At 43.6% G+C, this 24,938-nt stretch overlaps 1 protein-coding gene across 1 annotated transcript in view; it reads right to left on the bottom strand.

Moving 5' to 3' along the window:
- Window positions 1-8,385: 8,385 nt before the first annotated feature.
- The window catches only part of LOC147618973 (uncharacterized), a 45,768-nt gene continuing 29,215 nt past the window's right edge, over window positions 8,386-24,938 (bottom strand). The window contains exon 5 of the mRNA XM_086774181.1: window positions 8,386-8,748. Within this exon, the coding sequence (XP_086630307.1) occupies window positions 8,719-8,748 (30 nt within the window). The 3' untranslated portion in view covers window positions 8,386-8,718. The remainder of the gene's footprint in view (window positions 8,749-24,938) is intronic.

Raw genomic sequence — 24,938 nt, forward strand, 5'->3', positions numbered from 1 at the left:
TCTACTAATTATTTATGCATATTCTTCTTATTTTTGTGCTACCTACTAATAACTAATTTATTTATTATATATTTAAGCCTATTTTAGTCCCTAATCATAACCCTATATGTAACCCAAACCCTAAACCTAAACCTAAACCTAAACCTAAAATTTTTTAAATTTAAATATTTAAGTTTCTTGGATTATCTCTCCCTTGCCCTCTCTCTCTCTCTCTCTCTCTCTCTCTCTCTCTCTCTCTCTCTCTCTCTCTCTCTCTTCATGGAGGCCAAGCTACTGTTCCGTAGCTTACTGATTCTGACATGTGTGTTCCATTCCTGCAATGGAAAAGATATTGTTAGGCAAGGACTTTTTGATTAAAAAGTCTTATCCCAAGGAGTTCAAGTCCTTAGATGCCATCATTTGTAGAGAAGATGAGGAAAAGCATGTGAGCCTTATTCCACATCAATATATGGAGGGTAATGACCTCTATATCCTTGAGGGGTAACTTTCTCTCTTGTATGAGGTGATGACATTCACTTTAGAATGTCATACACCCATGTGTAATTGGGTCTCTGTGGATCTTGAAAGTCCCTCACAGTTTGTTGATGCAGTTCCCTTAAGGATAGAGGTTCCTTAGACAGGATCACTTTCTCGTCACAATAGTAAGAGCACCGTGGATTTCTTGCTTACAATGAAGAAGGACAACACTTTGACAAAGCTTGTGCGACGAATTCAACGAGTTGTAAGTTGAAGAGCTTCCAAGGTTTTATGATGGAGATGTGATATTCGAGTTTCCAAACATAAAGGGATCTGGTTCAACAATGGCAGGGATGGACCACAAGTTAGATGGTCATATCTGGACAAAGCCAGCCACTTGAAATGTTTCCTTTCAAGGGGTGTGCAGGATTAGCCATTGTATTGGCATAATGGAGTGTCCAACTAACTTGTCCCTGGTATTTAAACACTGGCATTAGCAATGATAGTTGTTTCAAAGGATGCATGAAGAGGACTTGCATAGTGAGCCTCCCAGCCATGCATAATGGGAAGATCATTTGTCACTACTGCAAGAAGCCAGCTACATGCAAGGGATCATGTGGTTGTTATGTGTATTATGTCATGCCCAGTGATGAGACGCTCACTTGGTTAATGATACACGTGGGAAAGCATTCACACACTGTGCAGGCAAGAACATCAAAGAAATTATTAGACAATACAAGAAAAATGGTGGAAAAAGCGGTTAGTGTTGATAGGAATGCCGGTCCAAGAAGGGTGCAAATGTGTGTAGCCACCAAAGAATTGGTTATGACATCATTGGTAAGGGAAGGGGGCCATGCAGAGGCAGCTTGGAGAAAAGGAGTTCAGCGATGTGTTGGAGGAGCTTGGACCTCTAGTTGAAAATAATAAGTATGCATTAAGAATTACTTGAAGAGGTGGTTTTAGCTTATTTAACCAATTGTATATTACAAGTTTCGCACGTCAGTATTGCAAGAACATAAGGGTCCTCCAATAGGGTCAATATAATGATTTCTGCATGACTACTACCCCTATCTCTTGTTAAGTTTGGGTTTTTGGAAACATAACCTACGGAGAAATTATTGGCATTAGCTTATTTGAGTAATTATTGCAGGTAGAGAAGAGTAGTGATCAAGCATGCACACTACGCTCAAAATTATCAGAATCCAAGCATGGAAGTTAGCTAGCCCGGGAGGTTTTCAAGCAAAGAATATCATTATATGATGCTTGTGTCACAAACACGGCCAGTGCCCTCTTGCAAAGTGCAAAACAAAATTCTTACAACTTTGATTGGAGCAGGGCCTAGTCTTGAGAAGCTTGTTGAAAGAGCAAATTCTACCACTCCTAGTCCAGCACACGGCATACCAACTATGAAAAGCAGCACTGCAAGTACTCCCATGTACAAGGCACCAACTCCTTTAAGTGGTGATCGAGAGTCAACAAGGCGTAAGAGGCAATCTTCTGTAGTAATTGATGTGGAGGATGATGCAAGCAATAGGCCAGAGTTCAATGTGCATATTCGAGATAGAAAACCAATTGGAAGACCTAGAAAGATTCATTTCTTAGATGAAGAGACAAGTGAGGGCAGTGAATCCACATATACTAGTGTGGTGGAAGCACCAATACATCAAACCTTCTGGGCAATTAGGAGGACTCCACAAAATAGCAGGGTCAATGTTTGGGGCATTCAGGAAGGATGAGAAAATATGGGCGAACTATTGTGGGATGTGCAAAGGGGGCACCTGCTCCCTTGTTTTTTTCAACAAGGTCTCATGTGGCTGGTAAGACTAGTTAGATGAGCAACATAGATGTAATGCACACATGGGCCATTGATAAGAACATTGATCATCCTCCACACAAAGTCCCTTCAGTTTCGCCTGTGGGGCACAGGGTACCAAACTCTCAAAAGATGAGGTCGATGCATTGCTTCTTGCAGGTTTCAATTTGCAAATGAAGAAAATGGAAGGAAAGATATCCTCGTCTACAATACAAGGAGTGAGCTAGGAGATTCGAAAGGAGGAAACAACAACAGGAAATGTCACATCTCGAGAGGGGCGACACATGAGATACAGGACTAACATCTTAGAGAAAGCAGCAGCAAGAATTACAAGAGCTCTCAAAATGAAAGCAAGGGTAACACAAGAAATGGTGATTGAGTCTAAACAACATAAGGTTTTCGGTGTTTATGATATACATATCAAAGGCCATCCAACATGCACCTGTTCAGATTTCATGGGAAGGATTGAAAAGAGGAAGCCATATCTTGCATGTGAGCACCTATACTTTGTGTACCTGAGGGTTCTCGGCCTCAGCCAAAATGAGAATATGTGTATTCATCAACCAATGTTGACTGAAAGGGATGTCGCTAAGGCTTTGAATAGACATAGGACATACCCAGAGTTAGCCTAGAGTGTAAGCTAGTACAAACATTTGTATTAGGCTAACCTTTTTTTTTGGTTTTTTGAACTTGGCTTGTGAACAATATGGATGCAAAGGGATTCCAAAACTTCAATGGCTAATGTCCTTGTCCACTTAGGGCATGAAGACCTTCTTTTGTATGTAATGACATGACTTTTTATTAATATGGATGGATGAGATTGCAACACTTTAAGCATTATGTGTGATTAATAGATGGAATAGAATGCTACACTTTCTTCACTAATTTATTTGTCCATTTGTCCGCTTTTTTGTTGCAAGGATCTTGTTCTAACATTTTGTTCAAAGGGTGTGGAAAAATAAGTGAGGGGGAGAGAGAGAGAGCTGGTAGAGAGATGTTGGAAAGAGGGTGAGATGGAGAGTGTAAATTAGGGAGTGAGAGTTAGAGTGGGACAATAGAGAGAGAGAGGGAGTGTAGGGATTGGGCATGGAGAGGAGAGAACGTGAGTGAGGGAGAGAGATACATACTATGAAGAGAGTAGAGAGAGAAAAAAGTGCTCGCCAAAAAGGAAGATTCGCTTGTTGGAAATTGCTTGCAAAAAAAAAGTATTCTCACTATGGGAATCAAATTTTTTTCACTTCTCGCACCTCATGGCACACACAAACACATGTAAATAACCTCGTCAATGCCAACCCTCTAGGTACATCTTTGGATGGAGAGACCATAGCGAATGTAAGCTTGGCCCATGGTACGACCTATCACCTAGATACCTTCATCAATGCATGCAATGTCCTCTGTTTTGACTCCAATTCAACACCAACAAAACCTTGTTGTAAAAGATGTATTCTCCACCACGAAGAAGCCTAATCTCTAAGCATGACACTGTGAGATCAGGGCATAATGCCCCATCACGCGCTAAGACGTCTTGGATTGCCGTCTACCCGTGCCAATCGTTCCATGGGACATGGCATTCATCTCGCTGATCACAATGTACAGACCACTTCTACCCCATGATGAAGGGTCCACGCTACTTCCACAACCAAACGGAGGCCGGACATGAAGAACCTCTATATCTCCTATCACTTTCGATAAGCTCCCTCTACCATTAGGGCTTCCCAAAACTTCCCATCACTTTGCTCGTAGATCCGTCTCGAACTATACCACGTAATCTTAGCTCCCACCTTCATGGTGTGTCCTAAACCATCCACTTCTTGGCAGTAGCTTTACCATCGGCTTGGGTAACGCGAGGACATGGGAAGGGGATATTTTAACCAGTCTGTTGGTTAACCTGGTTTCACCCACTCAACCTACCGTAAGACGATTGTTAACCACTCTGTTGGTTAACATGGTTTCACCCACTCGACCTACCGTAAGACGATTGTTAACCACTCTGTTGGTTAACATGGTTTCACCCACTCGACCTACCGTAAGACGCTTGTTAACCACTCTGTTGGTTAACATGGTTTCACCCACTCGACCTACCGTAAGACGCTATGCCATCTTAACTGCGCTTATCATTTGTAAAATGATGCTGGAATATATAAAACAACCTTACCTTGCACTCAATGTCAAATAGGAAAAACATTTCGGAGTTAGTGTACATAATTGCTTAAGACTAGTAAATAGAGGCCGAACCATTTTTAAGTTTGGTTGGCCTAATGTGAAAACTAGTCATGTAAATTTAAGTCATTTTTTACAATAAGAAATACACAATCATTCCTTTGCAATAATTTTCTTATGAGCTTCCGTTCTTCCCTCTTCTTGCTTGCTTGCATGTTATTGGATTCTTACATGCTTGACGGATGCTTGTTTGAATAGTTGTGATTATATGTTTCTCTCTTCCATTAGCTTCTTCATCCCCCATCTTTTGTGAGAAAGAACTATCGTGAGGAAGAACCATCTCTCGATGGATTCTTACATGCTTGATGGATGCTTGTTTGAATAGGTGTGATTATATGTTTCCCTCTTCTATTCACTTATTCATTCCCCGTCTTTTGTGAGAAAGAACCATCACGAAGAACCATCTTTTCTTGCCTCCATCTAGGCATTGAGAGCTCTACCTTCACTCCATTGGTAAAGGAACATTCCGATGTGACGACAGAGCAAAGATGTGACGAATGAGCTACCGCACCCACATTGAGAAGTTACAAATTGCGGCTGTAAGGCAAGACCCAACAACACATGCTTCATCAAGGCTAAGGTAAGCTCTTGACTTGAACATACATAAACCGCGGGCCAACTCTAAAGCATATACTGGGTGGCTCCAAGGCTAGCGACTCACGACCTTCGAAGATATGTTTGAGACTTCCTTCTAGACAAGCTAAAAAGTCTTCCACCGGACTACCCAGTATCCAAAGCCGAGCTACTACTTTTCTACCACTTCTCAATCTACTATTAATGACTCCTGACCATACCTCACCAATTCCAAGGATCGCATCTGTATGTATTAGGGAGAGGGGAGTATGTTAACTGTATTGGTTAATATTGCTTGTGACACAGTTGCGTCTTTTTACAATACCTTTTTATAACTGTGCAAAGCGTTTCATTTAATTGATTTTGAGATGTCAACAAGCTTGCCACCTGTTTAATGTCGGATGATCACTAATTTTATTGACCTTATGACTCGTGTAATGCCAGTAGTATATATATAGCCTAGAACATTAGCTTTCCGGTGGTTTGACATTCATTGTTCATACATTTTGAAGTGAGAAAGGAAAAAATCACATTATCACATTGAGTTTGACTCTCTTGAGCCCTTGTAGCAGTAGCTCGCATTTGTGAATCTTCTCTCTTGTTGAACGCATGCTTGTGGATTCTGATGTATGCTTTGAGTTGTTTCTTTCTTGCTTCTCTTGGTTGAGCTTTTAATAGTTTTCCATAGCTCCATCCCTCTCTACTTACCACCCATTTTTGAGGTCACCCCGCTGGAGACAAGGTAGAGGATCCTAGCTTCTCCACAAGAGAGGGTTGTCTATTCTTAGACGACTAAGATGCAAACGGGCATAGACTCTTTCATTCTTCTTTTCTTCCCCTCGGTGCAAGGCTCAAGACTTCACTATTCCATGAACATTGTGGCAAAACCATATATGAGCTATAGGACTAATGCAAGTGTAGTACTAAAATCATACCCTAAGAGTCCAACATGAGTCATACGGATTACTAAGAACTAGAGCAACATCAATTCAATACCGGTGGTCGAAAGTCTCTGATTTGGGCGTATCCTCCTTTGTATACTGCTCATTTCCCTTCCTCGACTCCGACAGGCCCCCAATGCACACATTCAGTACGGTCACCTTTCTTTTTGTTGTTTTTTCTTGGTTGAATTGCACTGCTACCTTTTGCCTTACCATGGATTCGACCTATTCTTGGAGCATGGGCTCCATCGGTTGGACCTTCGTAGAGATTAATCCTACAATGGTTAATGGAGGATAACCACAAGGTTGGGTTTTCACCTCATGTACTCAGTTTTTGAACTTGATTGAATTGGTTCTTGAGCTCTGTGTTTTCAGCACGCAACTACTTGATTTATTCCTCGAAGGCTAATAGAAGGCTAAGACCAAATCTATCCATATGATGTGAGAGATGGGTTGGCAGCTAAAGCTAGACTTCCAACAAAGGAGAGCTTCTTGCACTTTTTCCTTGCAAGCCAAGCTTACATACAATCCCTTATACAAACTTCATAGAAGGGATGGCACATCTTCAATAGTGACACCTCCCGTACATGGCAAAAGGATCTCGTGTCTGTGTATGCTGTCATGCACATCTCTTGTCGGGCCACGAGAGAGAGGGAGAGGAAACATAGAGGGAGTGGGATCCCAAGGCCATGGAATGCCACATTAATCTATACAAATCTCTTTCAGGTCATCACCCAAAAAAAATAAAATTGTGAGAAACCTCTCCGTGCATCATCTGAGGTAGATGCAATGCATTCAAGCTTGGCAATGGTGCATCCCTTTCCGACTGTTGTAATGTCCCTAAATCCATATAGGCTGTGCAAGAGATGATTATATAGATGCGTAGAGCTTGAAGAGAGCTTCGCGACTATATAGAAACTTTCAAAAACGGGCAACCGAGCGAAAAGTTATGAGCATTTTACTACAAGACTATAAAACTGCCAAAATTCTATAAAAGCAGAGATACACAAAGAATTGCAGTTTTAAACCCATATAGGCTGTGCAAGAGAGGATTAGATAGATGCGTAGAGCTTGAGGAGAGCTTCGCGCCTATATAAAAACTTTCAAAAACGGACAACCGAGCGAAAAGTTATGAGTATTTTACTACAAGACTATAAAACTGCCAAAATTCACCTAAAAGTTAGTAACTTTGGGAGAAATTCTGATCATCAATGAAGTGAGGGATTAAGAAATTAGTTACATATTCACAAATGATCTCATTAATCCCCTTTGGTAAGGCCTAGCACTAAAGGTTCGTAACTGTAAGAGGAAAATTTTCTTTTTCCTAAGTAGATCCTTCTAAAGCCGTCATTCAGTGTCCAAAGGCGTTACAACTTGTAGTCTTCAAGATGGCTTGGTCTTCTTGCTGAAAGGCATTACAACTTGTGGTCACAAAGCTGTCACAATACCAATAGAACCTACATGAACTCAGGGCATCACTTTGTCAACAACTGCTATAGTGGCTAAAGATCACAAGAGTTTGTCCGAGAATGTGCCTGCACTAATACATTACCTAAAAGTTGAAGAACGAGAACATATGATTGAGTAAATGAAAGATGATGTATTGAGGCCATGTAAAGAGATCACATCATACAGAAGTATTCGAGTCTCCAACCAAAGGTGTGACAGCTTACTTGGAGGATCACGTTCACATGGCTTAAAGAACTACAACGTATAAAGCATGTTACAAGCATGATGTTGGTTGACGAAATTTCAACGGCATTCATAGGGGTAAACCCCAGCTGGTAGACTTTCCTTTTCAAAGCATGTAATGAGAGAGGAGAAGTGTCTAGAGAGCTTGGCGATGATGAAAGAGGTTGAAAACAACTCAATCAACCTTGTTGTATACCCGTGGGTTCACCTAGGCAGGGTGCCCAAGAATGTATGAACAATTTGAACTTGGCCTTCTTCACTTCAACCAAGGCCCTATAAATTCTTTATAAATATGATGGAAATATTCCGTCCAAATCCATTGATACATCTGCTTTGTTTCTTTTGCATCCTATTGAGATACTTGGCCATTGTGAGTTTAGAAATTCTAGATGGACACAAGATCTGCAATTCATTTGGTGATCGCTAATGCAATTACTTTTGCATTACTGGATGTTCGAACACTATCACCACCCTGGATTTCTAGTGTCAGATGTGGTGCTTCACCAAATGCAAAGGAAAAGGGCAATGACATTATCTTTGTAATTATGATATTGAAAATTACAAACTAAATGTTACGTATTCCATGCGCAACATTACAATCTAAGAAAGTGCGTTATGCAGGTGCACCCATGCATATGCACGCATGAAAGATGACCATCACTTGAAAAGAAATAAATAAAAAACAAAATCTTTCAGAAAACTGTCAATAAAACTCGGTATTCACCTTAAATACATGACAGTCGACTTCTTTAAAGAACCTCAACACTTTTCATCCTTCAATGGAGCAAACCACATGCTTCAGGTGGTCTCAAACAAAAATAAAAATAAAAATGGGAAGCATAAACTGAGCACAACAGGGGCGCCTTCCCTCATAAAGTACACGAGTGAAGCTAAATAGAGCACAATTATAACTTCCTCTTCCCATGAGGTCATCAAAGAACCTCATGTTCATTCTATCTCCAGGTCTGAGTGTCAGCATATTCTTCCTAGATTCTTTAGGCTGCGAGTGGGTCCCTTTCTCCACTAAGCCTTTTGATATTTACCAATATATCCCTGAGAACAAACACAACAAGTCCATGAAAAACTCCATCACTACAGCGTGTCAAATGAGAGCATGAACCACACTTACACATTGTCTTTAACAGACAAAACTGTACCAAACAGTAGTTGACCAAGCATATCTGACATGCGCAAGAAAGAAAGAAAGATTGTATTAAATGTCTACAAAAGACCCAAAGGGTCTATGAGCCTAAGAACAAGTGGATGTGATTCATAAATAAAACTGAATGTCAGAAACATGAAAAAGAAACATCTATCGAAGAAAACGGGCACACGTACTACATGCCCCAGTGTATACAATGAAGAGGTTCAAAGCTCATCAGATGTCATTCTCCTCCTGAATGGTGTACAGTGCAGCACTGTCCACCTCCTGTGGCACTACATTCTGTGGCATCTAAGGATGTCCTGGGTCTGCAGCTGGACGGGGACGTCCAACTCTCTGGAGAGACTGTGTCCTCTCTGTGGTGACTACTCACAGGTGTGTTTCCAGAGGGTATCGGGTTGGGCTGTGACATCGGTGCTCTCAGCCTCTCACTGGTCCAGCTGAGCTTAGGTGGTGGTTTCCGAGATCTGGGTGGGGCTCAAAAAAAATTCTGTGATGGAGATCTGAGAGGTTTCTTGCTGATCCTGCAACCTGAATGCTGGCTCACCAGTCTCCCAATGACCACAAAGCTCCATCAAGGACAAAGCCCAAACATCATTCTGCATCACCAATGAGACATAGCCAAAACCATCTCGGAAGAGGCAATGAAATCTCCCGTGTATCTCACAGTGGACTAACTCAATCTGAAGGCAGTGTAAGGGTATACTCAACTGACCAACGGTGATCCTCATCGCATGCAGCATGTCTGTGGACATACTCTGGTGCCTCAAGGAAGCCATCCTCATAAACCCTCAAGAAGTGCTCTCTATAGAGTTGGAGCTTCATGGGAAGCTTTGGTGATAAACATCCGCCTCATGTGGTACATGGGCCTTACTCTTGATTGTGCATAAAAACATCACCTGCACTCTTCTTGCGCCCCTCCAGTCCTGGTCTCCCAAAATCACCTCCCTAGAATGGAACCCCATAAATCATAGCTGGCCTCACCATGTGTGTCAAACAACCAACTCTTCGTGCTAGGTTCTTGGAAATGGGCCTAGAAGCACTCTCTCCAAACAGGCCAAAGCAGCATACCCTCTCCCCAGGCAACCCTATGTAGACAGGTGCATGGTGAAGATAGGACCAGTGAAGGTAATCTTCACATAGACATATAAAGTAACTATATCCATGGCCTTGCTTCTTAATGAGAGTCACTTGGTTGTGGGTTAGACAGCATAATCTTGGTTTTACCAGGATTCACTGTGAGATCTCTCCTCACAGTAAAAGTCCAAAGTGCATCCAGATGTCTCTAGAGTCTACAACCCCTCTGCAAAATCCAAGGTGATATGCCATGTGCACTCTTGTAGGGGAGGGAAAAGCCATGATCTCAGCACAGAATTGAAGGCCTTCTTGAAACCCACTGAGCAACAAAGGATGTGTTGCTTCCGTGCCCTCGCTGTCTTCATCAGGACTCTAGGCACAGCTTCATCTTATCATTCCGCAATCACATTAGTAATAAACAGGCAAGACGGAGAAACAGCTTTCTCAACCTTCAGCCATTGTGTTGGACCCAAGTTGAGGAGTACAAGTAGTTTCAGATGGATTCGGCAAAGTTAAAAGCAATCGAAAATAATGCATGAGGCTGGTCTTTGTCCACAAGAACTTCATACAGCAATTTGTGCTTATGGTCTCTCCACTTCGTGATTCAACCAACAAGAAAGCCAAACTCTTGTGGGGAACCACCGAAAAGAAAGCTTTCTATCATCTCAAGAGAGCCATTTGTTGGGAATCAAGGTGTTAGCTATGCGTGAACACACTCTTATGAGTGCGGTAGTGAGTTTGTGCATATCTAGATATTTGTGTGCGGTATGATATAAGCAATGATATCAGAAGGTGAACCTTTGTAACCTCTAAAGGTACTTGTACTTCAGTGAATTGATCAAGCAAACAATCACATCATTCAGTTGTGTACTTCAATCTCTCTCTAAGAGCTTTGTTCGTGTTCTCTCTCTATCCTTCTACACACACACCTATGACATAAAGATCTTTCAACCACCATAGCTGAGCATTGTACCTGAAAACCCTAACCCTAGTTGTTTCATCATTTGGTATCAGAGCCGAGGCCTTATGCTTTGCCAACGCTGCCCCACCTGCCACCTTCGTATTGATGTTGCCCGACTGTCTCTTTGTTGCGCTGCTTCGCCCTGTCCTTGCTGCCTATTAGCTAAGCTCAGCCAAGCTAAGCTAAGCATTTAGCTTAGCTGCCAGCGCCAACCAACAGCAACCAGCGCTGACCAGTCAGCACCGCTGTGAGTGTCTACCGCAACCACTACACTACTAGCGCCTTGCACCTGAATCAACAACCGAAAAAAAAGGGCTCCACGACAAAAAACCACTAGAAACGCTTTTAGTCTTATGCTTTGCCAACGCTGCCCAACCTGCCACCTTCGTATTGATGTTGCCCAACTGTCTCTTTGTTACGCTGTTTCGCCCTGTCCTTGCTGCCTATGAGCTAAGCTCAGCCAAGCTAAGCTAAGCATTTAGCTTAGCTGCCAGCGCCAACCAACAGCAACCAGCGCTGGCCAGTCAGCACCGCTGTGAGTGTCTACCGTAACCACTACACAACTAGCGCCTTGCACCTGAATCAACAACCAAAAAAAAAGGGCCTCCACGACAAAAAATGACTAGAAATGCTTTTAGTCAAAAGGTACAAAGCATTCATCAAAGAAATTTTGGGACTCTTTTAAATTTCTGCAAATCCAGCTTAATCACAGTGTTAGTCCCAAATCTTTCATCTTTTTTCAAAATTAAGGGCATATATCAAGCATTCAAGTGTTGTTGGGAAGCAAGACCTTATCTCTATGGTTGTTATGGTCAGTGTGTACTTGATCTAAGTGTGTGTATACTTGGTCACCATTGTGTATTGTTTTCAGTCATGTCTGTGACCTAATCCTGTGTACTCTACCCTTGGGATCCCATGAGAAACTAGAGCCATGAACCTAGATTTATCCTCAACCAAGGTGGTTCCAAACATAGTGAATGATACGTTTAGTACGATTGGAAAATGTGCTGAAAAGATTCCAAACGTAGTGAACACTACCCCCAATATGTATATACAAAATTTATAGTTTACTTATAAAATTTTGAAATATGAAGTTTGAAGATTCATCAATGAACATTAAAGCACTTATTAATACTATACAACCTTTAATTTCAATGAAGAGAGAGAGAAAGAAAGAAAGAAAAAAATATATATTAACGTCTGCAAAAGGCCAAAATTGGCCTATGAGACAAACAAGTAGTACAATGATGTTCCTCCAGTCATCAGAGGAAAATGTGGAGAGAGAGAGAGAGAGACTTGAGCGCCGCACAGAGGCTACCACACGCACGTAAGGAAAAGCGAAAAAAAAACGACATTGACTTGCGTCCATTTTTTTAACCTATAAAATCAAAAGTGCACGTTTACTAACGTTTCCAAACATTCCAAACTTTTGGAACGTTTGGATTACATCAACTATGTCCTCAACACAGAATGAGGTAATCCCATGGGGGGGATTGTTGGGAATCAAGGTCTTACCTGTGTGAACCCACTCATAAGTGTGGTAGTATGTTTGTGTGTAGGGCTATTAAGCCCGGTTCTGTGTGTGAAAGGCTACTAAGCCTTATAATGTGTGTATAAACCACCTCTAGATAATATCTACATATTATCTATTAAGCCTTATATTGTGTGGGTATCAATAATATCTAAATATTTGTGTGTGATGTGACATAAGTAGTGATGTCAGGAGGAGAACCTTTGTACTTATAAAAGGTAAATGTACTTCATTGAAAATCAATCAAGCAACTACCACGTCATTCTTAAGTCGTGCCCAAGACATTCGGGTAGGGGGACTCCCACAGGGTTGGGACAAGCAAGAGGTAAGGGAGCAAACCGAGATTGATGCAGAGGACTAAATCCCTCATACAAACATCTGGAAGAGGAGAATCAGCAAGGTTCTCCCCTCCATCGACATAGGCAATCCATATCTCATTACCCCAAAAGGGGGACAGCAGGCCGGCCTATGCTATGAAACCAAGAAGGACAAGATCAAGGTTTTGCGACAATCCAAGGCACTCCAAGGCATCGAGCTGTGGCTAGCAAACGAGATTACACCTATGCAGCTCAAAAACAAAATGTAGAACTTGCTACCCGCCAAGCTAGAAAGCGGGCTGTCTACCGCGAAGGAAGAGCCATAATTGAAGACTTCTGGAAGCCTAAACCCCACTAACTGGCTCTCTCCTACGCCACAAGCATTTCATATTACACATGGTAGTTGACCCTTAGCTTTTTATTTTTATTTTTATTTTCAATGTTCGCACTTGTGCCTAAGTGAACCTCGAAGTGGATTGTAATGATTGTGATGTCATATCTTTTGGTCCCATATGCCTTCAAGGCATTCTATGGACGCTAATATGACTCTCTCTCTCTCTCTCTCTCTCTCTCTCTCTCTCTCTCTCTCTCTCTCGATAGATACCCCCGGCTAGCCCTGGAGTCCTCTCTCTCTCTCTCTCTCTCTCTCTCTCTCTCTCTCTCTCGATAGATACCCCCGGCTAGCCCTGGAGTCCTCGAGACAGTTGACACTTGAGGGAGATACAGAGTGCTGGTTGCATAGGTAGGCACTTGGTTTGGCATGCACGGTATGCACATGGAGGCACTCCCTGTTAAAATATTGCATCTTTCTTTTTATGCTGTTGTGGAGCTGTCGGCCTGTTTCCTATAGTCGACTGCTTCATGCACAAGTATATAAGAGTTGCTCCCTTTATTCATCCTATCACATCATTCATTGCCCTATTTGCTGGTTCTTGTACTCTGTAACCTCAAGCTAATAAAGCTCAGTTCTTGCTTGCAATCTCTCTCTCTCTCATGTTTATTTGCTTCCGCTTGTGCACATTCTTTCATGGTATCATTCGCCTAGGCTCTGGCTGCTGCACAATCTGTTTCTCTCCGTTTTCTGCTTCCCTAGATTCTCCAGGCTGTAGATCCTTCAAACAGTGGCTGCATTTCTCCTTTCTTAGCTGCGTTTTTTGCTCTACAACCTCTCCGACTGATGTCAGCCTATCAGACTGGATACTTAGAGGACATGGAGTTCACCTAGTCGTCCACTAGGGACAAAGATGGCCTTCTACAGAGATCACCTCCTATGCCTGACAGAGGATGGGTTCATCATCCGTCCACGCTACATGGGCATACACCTATCCTTTGGGGTGAGATGTGCGATCGGCCAGGTCCGCACCTCGTCCCACCAGCTGAGAGTGGAGACTGCCATATATAGGCCTAGGGCGGCCGCACCAAAGGACAGGATATGCAAGCTCTGTCACACAGAGCCCGAGACAGAGGACCATTACATATGCCGATGCCCCGTGTACTATGAGATTCGGGGGAGGTTCCATTGCCTCTTCCGAGCTAGGTTCTGACCACTTTCCAAGATCATGGACTTCCCGGATCAGAGATGCCTGGGACTTTTTCTTCTAGAGCTCCGTAGACACATGGAGTCCTTAGTGAGATCCAGATCAGTTGTACTTGCTCGAGGACTAGCACAGAGGGCTCTCACTAACTTCTTCCATACCAGCACTCCGAGGGCCGATCCCCCATCATACCCAGACCACAGGCTAGTGTAGGAGGTCGGCTGAGAGGTGTGACACTCGACAGCGCCACTGAGTTACGCAGAGCTCGACGCCCCAGACCCCATGGCCCTCGCCCACGGCCACACCACCACAGGAAGATCCGGGCCATCATCTCCCATAATCGCAGGACCTTCACATGCCAGCTCAGTTTTACCACCTTAAGCAACATGTCACAGCAGCCCACGAGGGATGTATTAGGGTGATATGAGAGCTCTCTGCTCATGTACCTAGATCAGATTTTAAAGTTCTAGATTTTTGTTATCTTTTTTATTACTATTTTGTAATACAACTTTCTTTCTTTCTTTCTTTCTCTCTCTCTTTCTCTCTCTCTCTCTCTCTCTCGGCTCCAACACCATAAGCATGGCTTCCATCTATGAGCCTCCAAATCTAGCTGCTCTTTACTTATTTTAACATGGTATCAGAGCATAACTTTCCTCCTTGTGCGCACCCATTCTCTGTTGGGTAGGAGGGCAGCTAGCCTGCACACACACACACACACACACACACACACACACACAAACACACAAGCTCGAACAGAGAACGTGAGCATAGTTCATAACATACGCGTTTGCATGATGAAGCAAACGTTTGCAAACGTTTGAAACATACACGTATGAAACGGGTACGGTTTTTGAAGGCGCCGACCTGCACGCTTTTTTAATGTTTTATTAATAAAAAATATTGCACACTTTATCGCCTCACCTTTTTCGAAGTGCGCCGACCTGCACCTTTTTCAAACTTCTAAGTGCGCCAGCCGCTGACTGTTAGCGTGCTGCACCAGCCAGCCTATAGGCTACAGGTATTTTCGAATTTTGAAACCCTAACCCCTTCCTGCTGTTTCTGTACTTGCAGCCTGCAGGTTGCAGCCTTCCACTTGGGACTTGGGAAGCTTGGTCCCATGCTGTACAGTGTAGTCTGTACATGTTATACAGAGTCTGTACAGTGTGTACTGTGCTGTACAGTGTTGTACTGTAGACTGTAGTGACTAGTTTGTACATGTTCAATGCTATACAGTGTACAGTGCTGTACCTGTACCTGTAGCCTGTAGGGAGTAGTTACTAGTATGTACTATCATCTATGTAGTATGTACATAGGTTTTTCTTGAAGTTTGCAAATTGCAAGCCCCAAGAATTTCGAGAAATGGGTAGACCTAAAGGCTTAGAATGGGAGCATATGACCGTCGCTAAGTCTCTTTGTAACGGGAGGCGGACGCGTGTATTGGAATCGTATAAATGTGAACAAGATTCTGAGCACTTAACACTTGAGCATTACAACCACAAAGCTGAAAATGACAGAACACCACATAAAGGGGCCGATGATAGGCTGACCCCCCCCCTTTAGGTTATATTACCAAAAGAGTCTGCAAAGTACAAGATTTCGGGTGCCTGGGGATTCACCACCAGCCTGCACCTGATTCTTCCAAATACATCATGAATGAATTCATTTCAAACAAGAGAATCTGTAGGTACATCCGCCCTACACACAGGTACATCCGCCCTGCACAAGCCTCTTCACAGGTACATCCGCCCTGCACAAGAGTATCACAATCCTCACAGGTACTCCGCCCTGCACAGGATGTAAATGGATCTTTAGGCCCTGTTTCCACGCGAGAAACTGATCCAGAAACCTGTGTTCTCCGCGAGCAAGTGTCCCCAATGCTTGCCCTAAACACCTGTTACACCAGGAATCCTTGAGACACATCCATGCTCACATATTCCATTGCTGTCCGGCCTGTTTTATGCAATAACCAGTCCAAAACAGCAGCTTTCCATCGCGAGAAATCCACCTGTAAAGGGTCCTACAGCCCTGTGGAGGTCCCTAGAGCTGTCCTGTATTGTCCAAGTTGACTTTGGACACCTGTAACCAGCTCAAAACTCGCAATAACCAGAAAATACAGGTCTGAAATTTACCAACCAGCCCTTTAGAAGAGTGTGGGGATCATTATCCAAGCTTGTGTGAGTCCGGGAAGCAAGCAACCAGCCCTGTAGCAACTCCAAAAGCTTCAACCAGCTCTCCAATGTGTTGAGTTATAAATAAAACAGCCCAAATGGCCTCTTGAAGGAGGCGCCTTTCTCCAGTGCCACCTATGGGGCTTGGTGGGTACACAAACAGGCTGACAAGTGTCCCCATAAGGTGTCCAGGTAGGTGTCCAGCCCATAGTGCTCCATTTGTCCTGTTTGTATAAGTTTAGGTCCAACCAAATGGGAAATGGCCATAAGCTGTCCGGACTTCATTAATTTTGGTCCAACCAAATGCGAACGCATTATAAGTTGTCCGGCCACTTATTAATGAGTGTGGACCTGCAAACCAATAAACTTTAGTAGTAAATGAAATAGGCTGTAAATTGAGTGTGGACGCACTTACCACCTGCAAAACCCATAAGCCCACAATTTTAGGCTCAAACAGGAGTGCACACACGTGTCCACAAGGTGCCCGGGCGTCCCCGGTCCCTCGGACTTCACAAGCCAAAATAACAAGCATTGTCCAGGCAGCAAGACAATGTCACACAAAGTAAAATAAAGTTATGGCATGCATCATTTATGCATTGTGCACATGTAAACTTGGAGAACCACCTATCATCATTCTTGTACTTGAAAATATTCCGCCTGCCATCATAACACACCATGTGTGCATGGCCGGAATCCACACGGGCACCGCCCGAAAGTCCACAAATGTCCTGCCATGTCCTTGGACTCATATGCATCCACTCATATGATCCATACACATGCCCAGGTATAATACATACATGCATCCGCATGTTTCTAGGCCTGACACGCATCCGCATGTCCCTAGAATATAGGGATTTGTGACATCCCCCCGGCTTCTAATCAGTTGACCGCAACTGAAAAGCCTCCAGATAGGCCTTCAAAAGATCTGGGTAATCCTCGAAGTAGGCCTCATCCATCCATTTCGCATCCAAAGCTGAATAATTCTTGAACTTCACAAGGTACCTACGAACAAGTTTGCCTCCCGCAAGCTTTCGTTCCTTGTGAAAAACAATCTGTTCAGGTTGAAGAATCTCTTCCAGCTCATCCACCTCGGGTGGGTCTTCCAAAACCGGCTCAAACGGTGTCGGTCCAACATAAGGCCTCAATAGGCTCACATGAAAAGCATTATGCATGTTCCAATGATCTGGGAGTACAAGCCGAAATGCAACATCATTGATCTTCTCCAAGATCTGAAAAGGTCCATAGTACCTGTTGGAAAGTTTAGGATACTTTCCCTCTTTTCCTGGCCTCTTCCGAAGGCGTGCCTTTTCAAATTTCAGCAAGACCCAATCACCTTGTTTGAATTGTACTTCCCTTCTATGCTTATCAGCTGCCTTTTTATTCTTGGTTTGAGACCTCTCTATGGCTGTCCGTACATGTGCAAATGCAGTATCCAAGTCTCTGACATACTCATCTGCTGCAAAAATCTCATCCTTTGTACGAAGGATGGGTGGTAGTACCACCTTGCCATAGATAATCTCAAAGGGCGCCTCCGTATTGTTGTAGGCAAACTCCACAAGTGGCAAATACTTCTCCCAATCCGATTTGCGGTCGGATACATAAGATTTCAGCAAGTCGAGGACGGCTGAATTTGCTATTTCACTTTGCCCATCTGTCTGTGGATGGTAAGCTGATGAGAAGTTCAGCTTTGTACCCATATTGTCAAACAATGCGCGCCAAAATAAGCTTGTGGTTCTAGGATCTCTATCCCCCACAATAGATTTAGGCATGCCATGGTGTTTGAATATCTGTGCCAAAAACATCCTAGCCATATGATCTGGCTTTATTGTCTTGCGCACGGGAATGAAATGTGCCTGCTTGCTAAACCTGTCAATAATGGTCCAAATAGCATCATTTCCTTGTGGCGTCCTTGGCAAATCCATAATGAAATCCATAGCAATGCTTTCCCATGGTTCATTTGGTATAGGCAAAGGTTGAAGCAATCCAGGTGCTTTATGTCTGTCAAATTTGACCTTTTGACATACCATACATTCACGTACATATGCTTCAATATCCTTGCGAATATGTGGCCAAAAGAAATACCTCTCCAAAGCTTGTGCTGTGGCCAAAATGCCTCTATGACCTGCATATGGAGGAGCATGACACTCATCCATAACCTTATGGCGAAGGTTCTTTACCACACACATACGATTTTGCATCATGAGATATCCATCTCTTATGACATAAGATGGGACAGCAATACCCTCTTGCAAATCAGCCCATACATGTCCAAAATCCTCATCCAGATGATAAGTATTACGCATATCCGATAAGTCCTCATGGTATGCAACTGTAATAGCATGAACGTGTGGTCGTCTAGATAAGGCATCCGCCACCACATTCTTTTTCCCTGGAGTGTGTAAAATCTGAAAATGAAACATTGAGAGGAAATTTGCCCATCTCATATGCTTCTCTGAGAGCTTACTTTGAGTCAAAAAGTATCTCAAACTTTGATGATCAGTTTTGACCATAAAATCAGCCCCTAAAAGATAGTGTTTCCAAATAGTAAGGGCATGAATTACAGCCAACAACTCCTTTTCATAAACCTGTAAGTGAAGCTCTGCATGTTGCAAGCGTCTGCTCTCATAGGCAATGGCATGTCCTTCTTGATTCAAAACAGCCCCTATGCAGTCCCCACTTGCATCACATTCCACCACAAAAGGTTTATGCAAATCCGGAATAATGAGTACCGGTCCCGAGACGATTGCACTCTTCAACTTTTGAAAGGCATCTCTCTCTTCTTGTGTCCATTTAAAGATTGCTTTCTTCTTCGTTAAGTCATGTAACGGAGCGGCAATGAAAGCAAAATGCTTGACGAACCTCCTGTAGTAAGCACATAGACCAAGGAAGCTCCTCACTTCATGGACTGATTTCAGCTCTGGCCATTCTTGCATGGCTTGTATCTTTGCGGGATCCATGCGCACACCATCTTTTGATACAATGTGACCAAGATAGTGAATCTCTGGGAGGAAGAATTCACTCTTTTTTGCATTTATGTAGAGCTGATTTTCCTTAAGCTCTTTAAACACAATAGCCAGGTGCTCACGATGTTGGGCTTCATTCTTTGAGAATACAATAATGTCATCAAAGAATATACCTGTGAACTTTCTATGTTTTCTGAACACCCTATCCATCATCCTGTTGAAGGTAGCGGGTGCATTTGTAAGGCCAAAAGGCACCACCAAAAACTCATAAAGACCAAAGGCTGTCCTGAATGCAGTCTTGTGTACATCTTGAGGTGCCACTCTCACTTGATGATACCCACTCTTGAGGTCTATTCGGCTGAAACATGCCGAACCTTCAAGCTTGTCCAAGATGTCATCAATGCGCGGAATCGGAAACCGATTCTTGATGGTTATCTTATTGAGGGCACGGTAATCAACACACATCCTGTAAGTACCATCCTTCTTTTGAACAAGAAGTACCGGCGAGCAATATGGCGAGGAACTAGGCCGAATCAAACCCTTTTCCAAAAGTTCATTCACCTGTGCCATAATCTCTTCTTGTTGACTAGCACTCACCCTGTATGGTGGCCTATTAGGTGGAGAGCTACCGGGAATTAGATCTATGCAATGATCTTCCGGCCTCTCTGGTGGCAACCTTGCTGGCAAAGCATTCGCAAAACAATCTTTGAACTCATTCAAAAAGTTAAGCTTGTCTTGATCTAATGTACTAACATCAACACTAGAATGTTCAATGGTATCACGTACAAAAACCAAGTAAGAACAAGCTGATTTCTTTATTGCCTTATTAATTTGTACATGGCTTACAAGAGGTATGGTACTTCCAGTAGTACCAGCATCTATAGAGTGCTCACGGCCTCTATGTACAAAGCTGATTTTCTTCTCTTTGTAAGCCTTAACAGGCTCTAAACGGTGATGCCAGGGCATCCCCAACAAAACATCACAACCTGTAAGAGGAGCCACTAAAAAGCTCTCATAGTCGAGGTAGTCCTGTATATGTACACGGAGCTTACCAATGACCGGAGTTACATCAACCTGTTTGCCCTCAAAGGCGGCATCTGCATTCATTTGCATTCCCATGTCTTCCACATTAAGACCTATGGCGGCAGCCATCTGTACGGATATAAAGTTATCTGTGGAAGCATCATCAAAAAGAAACAAAGCGGGCTGATCCTTCAATTTGCCCCAAGCCTTGCATATGACTCTACTCTTGGGCTCATGCCCTGTATTACCCTGCACATCGGGTACAACATTCACAAGAGGCTTTTGCACATTAGGCTCAGCATTCTTAGGATTCTGTGGGCATTTAGGATATATATGATCTTTACTGCCACACTTAAAGCATTTTCCAGCCTTCCTGTACTCTTCCAATTGCTGTTTTGAGAGCCCAAAATTGTGGCGTTTACCCCCCGGCTTCTTTTCGGAGTCATCCTTTGCATCTCGGCCATCTTTGGGAGCATTCTTAGGTGGCTGTCCACCCTTTTTCTGGTCATAACCAGCCCTGAATTTGCTCTTGTTTTGACCTGCAAATGGCTTATTTGTGGGTGCTTTTATGTGCAAGTTCTCCGCAATCATGGCTGAGTGTATAAGCTCTTGTATGGTCTTATTTGGGTACACTCCCAAGCTTTGTTGGATGATGTGATGGAGCCCCGATTCAAACTTTCTCTTCTTCTCGTCCTCTCCAATCTTCATGAAGGGAGTAACCTTGAGAAGGACTTTCCAAAACTTTGCTATGTATGAAGCAACGGACTCTCCCTCATCTTGGGACAGCCAATCCCACTCCTTGCGTACATCCTTTGCAAAGTTTGGTGGTAAGAATTGATCATAAAACTGAATTTTGAAAGAAGACCAAGTTGGGGCAGCACTTCCATCAAGTATTTTTGCAAGCCACCAATCACTTGCCGTATCCTTGAGATGCATTCCCACATGCCTGAGCATAGACTTTTCCGAAAAGTCTTCATTGCAAAAAGCTATCTCAAACTGTCTAATGAAAGCAAGTGCTTTGGTAGAGTCCATCCGTCCCTGAAAGTTTTCAAACTTTACATCCTTGTCACCGGACTTGAACTCTCGAGGCTTCTTCCTTCTATATGCATCCCTATGTACATCCTGTTCATCTGCATGATGATGATGCCGCGATGAAGATTCACGATCCCTCTTCGTTCTCTCTTGAGCCACACTCTCCAAATGAGTGGAAAGCTCAACACGAGAACGGACATGTCTTCTTGGAGCAAAGCGGGAATGAGTAGAGGATCCCTCATCCTTACTCTTCTCTTGACCTGCATCAAGCCTAGCACCAGAGACTCTTGTCCTTTCAGCATTTGGCACTTGTTGTGCTCTTTCTGCTTGTTGTGCATCATGTGCATCACCACGGGCAGCCATGAGGGGTGGCTTCTTGAAAGCCAAACTACCATCTGCTTCAGTGTATACATCACCCTTAACCATTAGGTATGCAAGTGCAAGCTCTCGGGGTTTCTCAACATCCATTTCCTTTGCAATTGCTTCAAAAGTGACTTCATGGACCGAAGCCTTTGCCTTCGCAGCCAACACCCTTTGTACATCCGGGTCATTTTTCAATGACCTAAGCTCTTCGGTTTCAGCCCTATAGCGTCGCACTTGACGCCTCAAAGATTCCAAATCAGAATGCAGTGTCATGAGTACCTGCATCTCCATAGACATCATTGCCTGCAGCATCTCTTGCATCCCTTGTACCATGAAATTCACGGTCCTGTGTGTTCTCCACACTGTCAGAAATGTGGCTGTCCATGACACTCAAATCAGGTCACCACTTATGATTCCAAGCCTCAGACCGTTTTCCAATGAGGGGAAAAACTGAGCTCTGATACCAATGTAACGGGAGGCGGACGCGTGTATTGGAATCGTATAAATGTGAACAAGATTCTGAGCACTTAACACTTGAGCATTACAACCACAAAGCTGAAAATGACAGAACACCACATAAAGGGGCCGATGATAGGCTGACCCCCCCCCTTTAGGTTATATTACCAAAAGAGTCTGCAAAGTACAAGATTTCGGGTGCCTGGGGATTCACCACCAGCCTGCACCTGATTCTTCCAAATACATCATGAATGAATTCATTTCAAACAAGAGAATCTGTAGGTACATCCGCCCTGCACAAGCCTCTTCACAGGTACATCCGCCCTGCACAAGAGTATCACAATCCTCACAGGTACTCCGCCCTGCACAGGATGTAAATGGATCTTTAGGCCCTGTTTCCACGCGAGAAACTGATCCAGAAACCTGTGTTCTCCGCGAGCAAGTGTCCCCAATGCTTGCCCTAAACACCTGTTACACCAGGAATCCTTGAGACACATCCATGCTCACATATTCCATTGCTGTCCGGCCTGTTTTATGCAATAACCAGTCCAAAACAGCAGCTTTCCATCGCGAGAAATCCACCTGTAAAGGGTCCTACAGCCCTGTGGAGGTCCCTAGAGCTGTCCTGTATTGTCCAAGTTGACTTTGGACACCTGTAACCAGCTCAAAACTCGCAATAACCAGAAAATACAGGTCTGAAATTTACCAACCAGCCCTTTAGAAGAGTGTGGGGATCATTATCCAAGCTTGTGTGAGTCCGGGAAGCAAGCAACCAGCCCTGTAGCAACTCCAAAAGCTTCAACCAGCTCTCCAATGTGTTGAGTTATAAATAAAACAGCCCAAATGGCCTCTTGAAGGAGGCGCCTTTCTCCAGTGCCACCTATGGGGCTTGGTGGGTACACAAACAGGCTGACAAGTGTCCCCATAAGGTGTCCAGGTAGGTGTCCAGCCCATAGTGCTCCATTTGTCCTGTTTGTATAAGTTTAGGTCCAACCAAATGGGAAATGGCCATAAGCTGTCCGGACTTCATTAATTTTGGTCCAACCAAATGCGAACGCATTATAAGTTGTCCGGCCACTTATTAATGAGTGTGGACCTGCAAACCAATAAACTTTAGTAGTAAATGAAATAGGCTGTAAATTGAGTGTGGACGCACTTACAACCTGCAAAACCCATAAGCCCACAATTTTAGGCTCAAACAGGAGTGCACACACGTGTCCACAAGGTGCCCGGGCGTCCCCGGTCCCTCGGACTTCACAAGCCAAAATAACAAGCATTGTCCAGGCAGCAAGACAATGTCACACAAAGTAAAATAAAGTTATGGCATGCATCATTTATGCATTGTGCACATGTAAACTTGGAGAACCACCTATCATCATTCTTGTACTTGAAAATATTCCGCCTGCCATCATAACACACCATGTGTGCATGGCCGGAATCCACACGGGCACCGCCCGAAAGTCCACAAATGTCCTGCCATGTCCTTGGACTCATATGCATCCACTCATATGATCCATACACATGCCCAGGTATAATACATACATGCATCCGCATGTTTCTAGGCCTGACACGCATCCGCATGTCCCTAGAATATAGGGATTTGTGACACTCTTGGCAGGGGTATGTTCATATGCAAGTGCAAATACTGCCCCCATCAATGGAATGGAGGCCCTTTGCGCATAAGGGCACATATCTTGCGTCTAACAGACCAAGGGGTTGGCCCATGTGACAATGCCCCTGAAAGCGCAAAAGACGTGCAGAAGGTTGCATGTTGGTTTGATGCCTCAAGGAGAAGCAGCACTATTGATGAGCAAGTTGCAGATTTGGGTGGAACAAGTGGATTCTCAGCCTCCTTTGTGGGTGAAGATGCAATGCCTGCTGCAGGCAAGAGACATAAAGTCTCTACAAAGGGTCAAATGCAAGGGAGTTTATCAAGAGCATGGCAATTGCAAGCTAGAAAGGATGCCATTGTAGCCACCAGAAGGTTCTTTTATGCAGAGGATATCCCACATTTCAAAGTTAAGAGTCCTTACTTCCCTGAAATGGTACGAGCTATTGGACATGTGGGTTCTAGCTTCAAGCCTCCTTCATATGATGCCTTGCGTAAGAAGGAATTGAAGGATGAAGTGAAATGCATTGACAAAGACTTGTTGGGGATACGAGAGAAGTGGAAGAAATATGGATGCACCATAGTTTGTGATGGATGGTCAGATAATAGGCGGAGACCTATTATTAATGTTCTTGCTTCTTCCATACATGGCATTGTCTTTCTCAAGTCTATTGACACAAGTGGACAATACAAGTCAGGAGAGTACATTTTTGGCATTTTGAAAGATGCAATTCTTGATGTGGGACCAACAAATGTTGTGCAAGTATGCATGGATAATGCATCAAATTGTGTGCGTGCAGGAGAGCTCATAGAGCAAGATGGCCATCTATCTTTTACACTAGGTGTACATGCCATTGTTTGGACTTGTTGTTTGAGGACATTGGCAACTTGCCATGGGTTGAACCTGTGTTGGAGCAAGGAAGAAAGATTATGACCTTCATCACAAGGAAACAAAAGGCACTTAGCATCTTCAGGAAATGTAGTAGCAAGGAGCTTTTGAAGCCTGCTGAAACTCGATTTGCCTACATGTTTATAGTACTGGCCAA

Source organism: Cibotium barometz, chromosome 34 (genome assembly GCF_041138505.1).
Source record: "Cibotium barometz isolate CiBa-2024 chromosome 34, ASM4113850v1, whole genome shotgun sequence".
NCBI classification, from domain to species: Eukaryota; Viridiplantae; Streptophyta; class Polypodiopsida; order Cyatheales; family Cibotiaceae; genus Cibotium; species Cibotium barometz.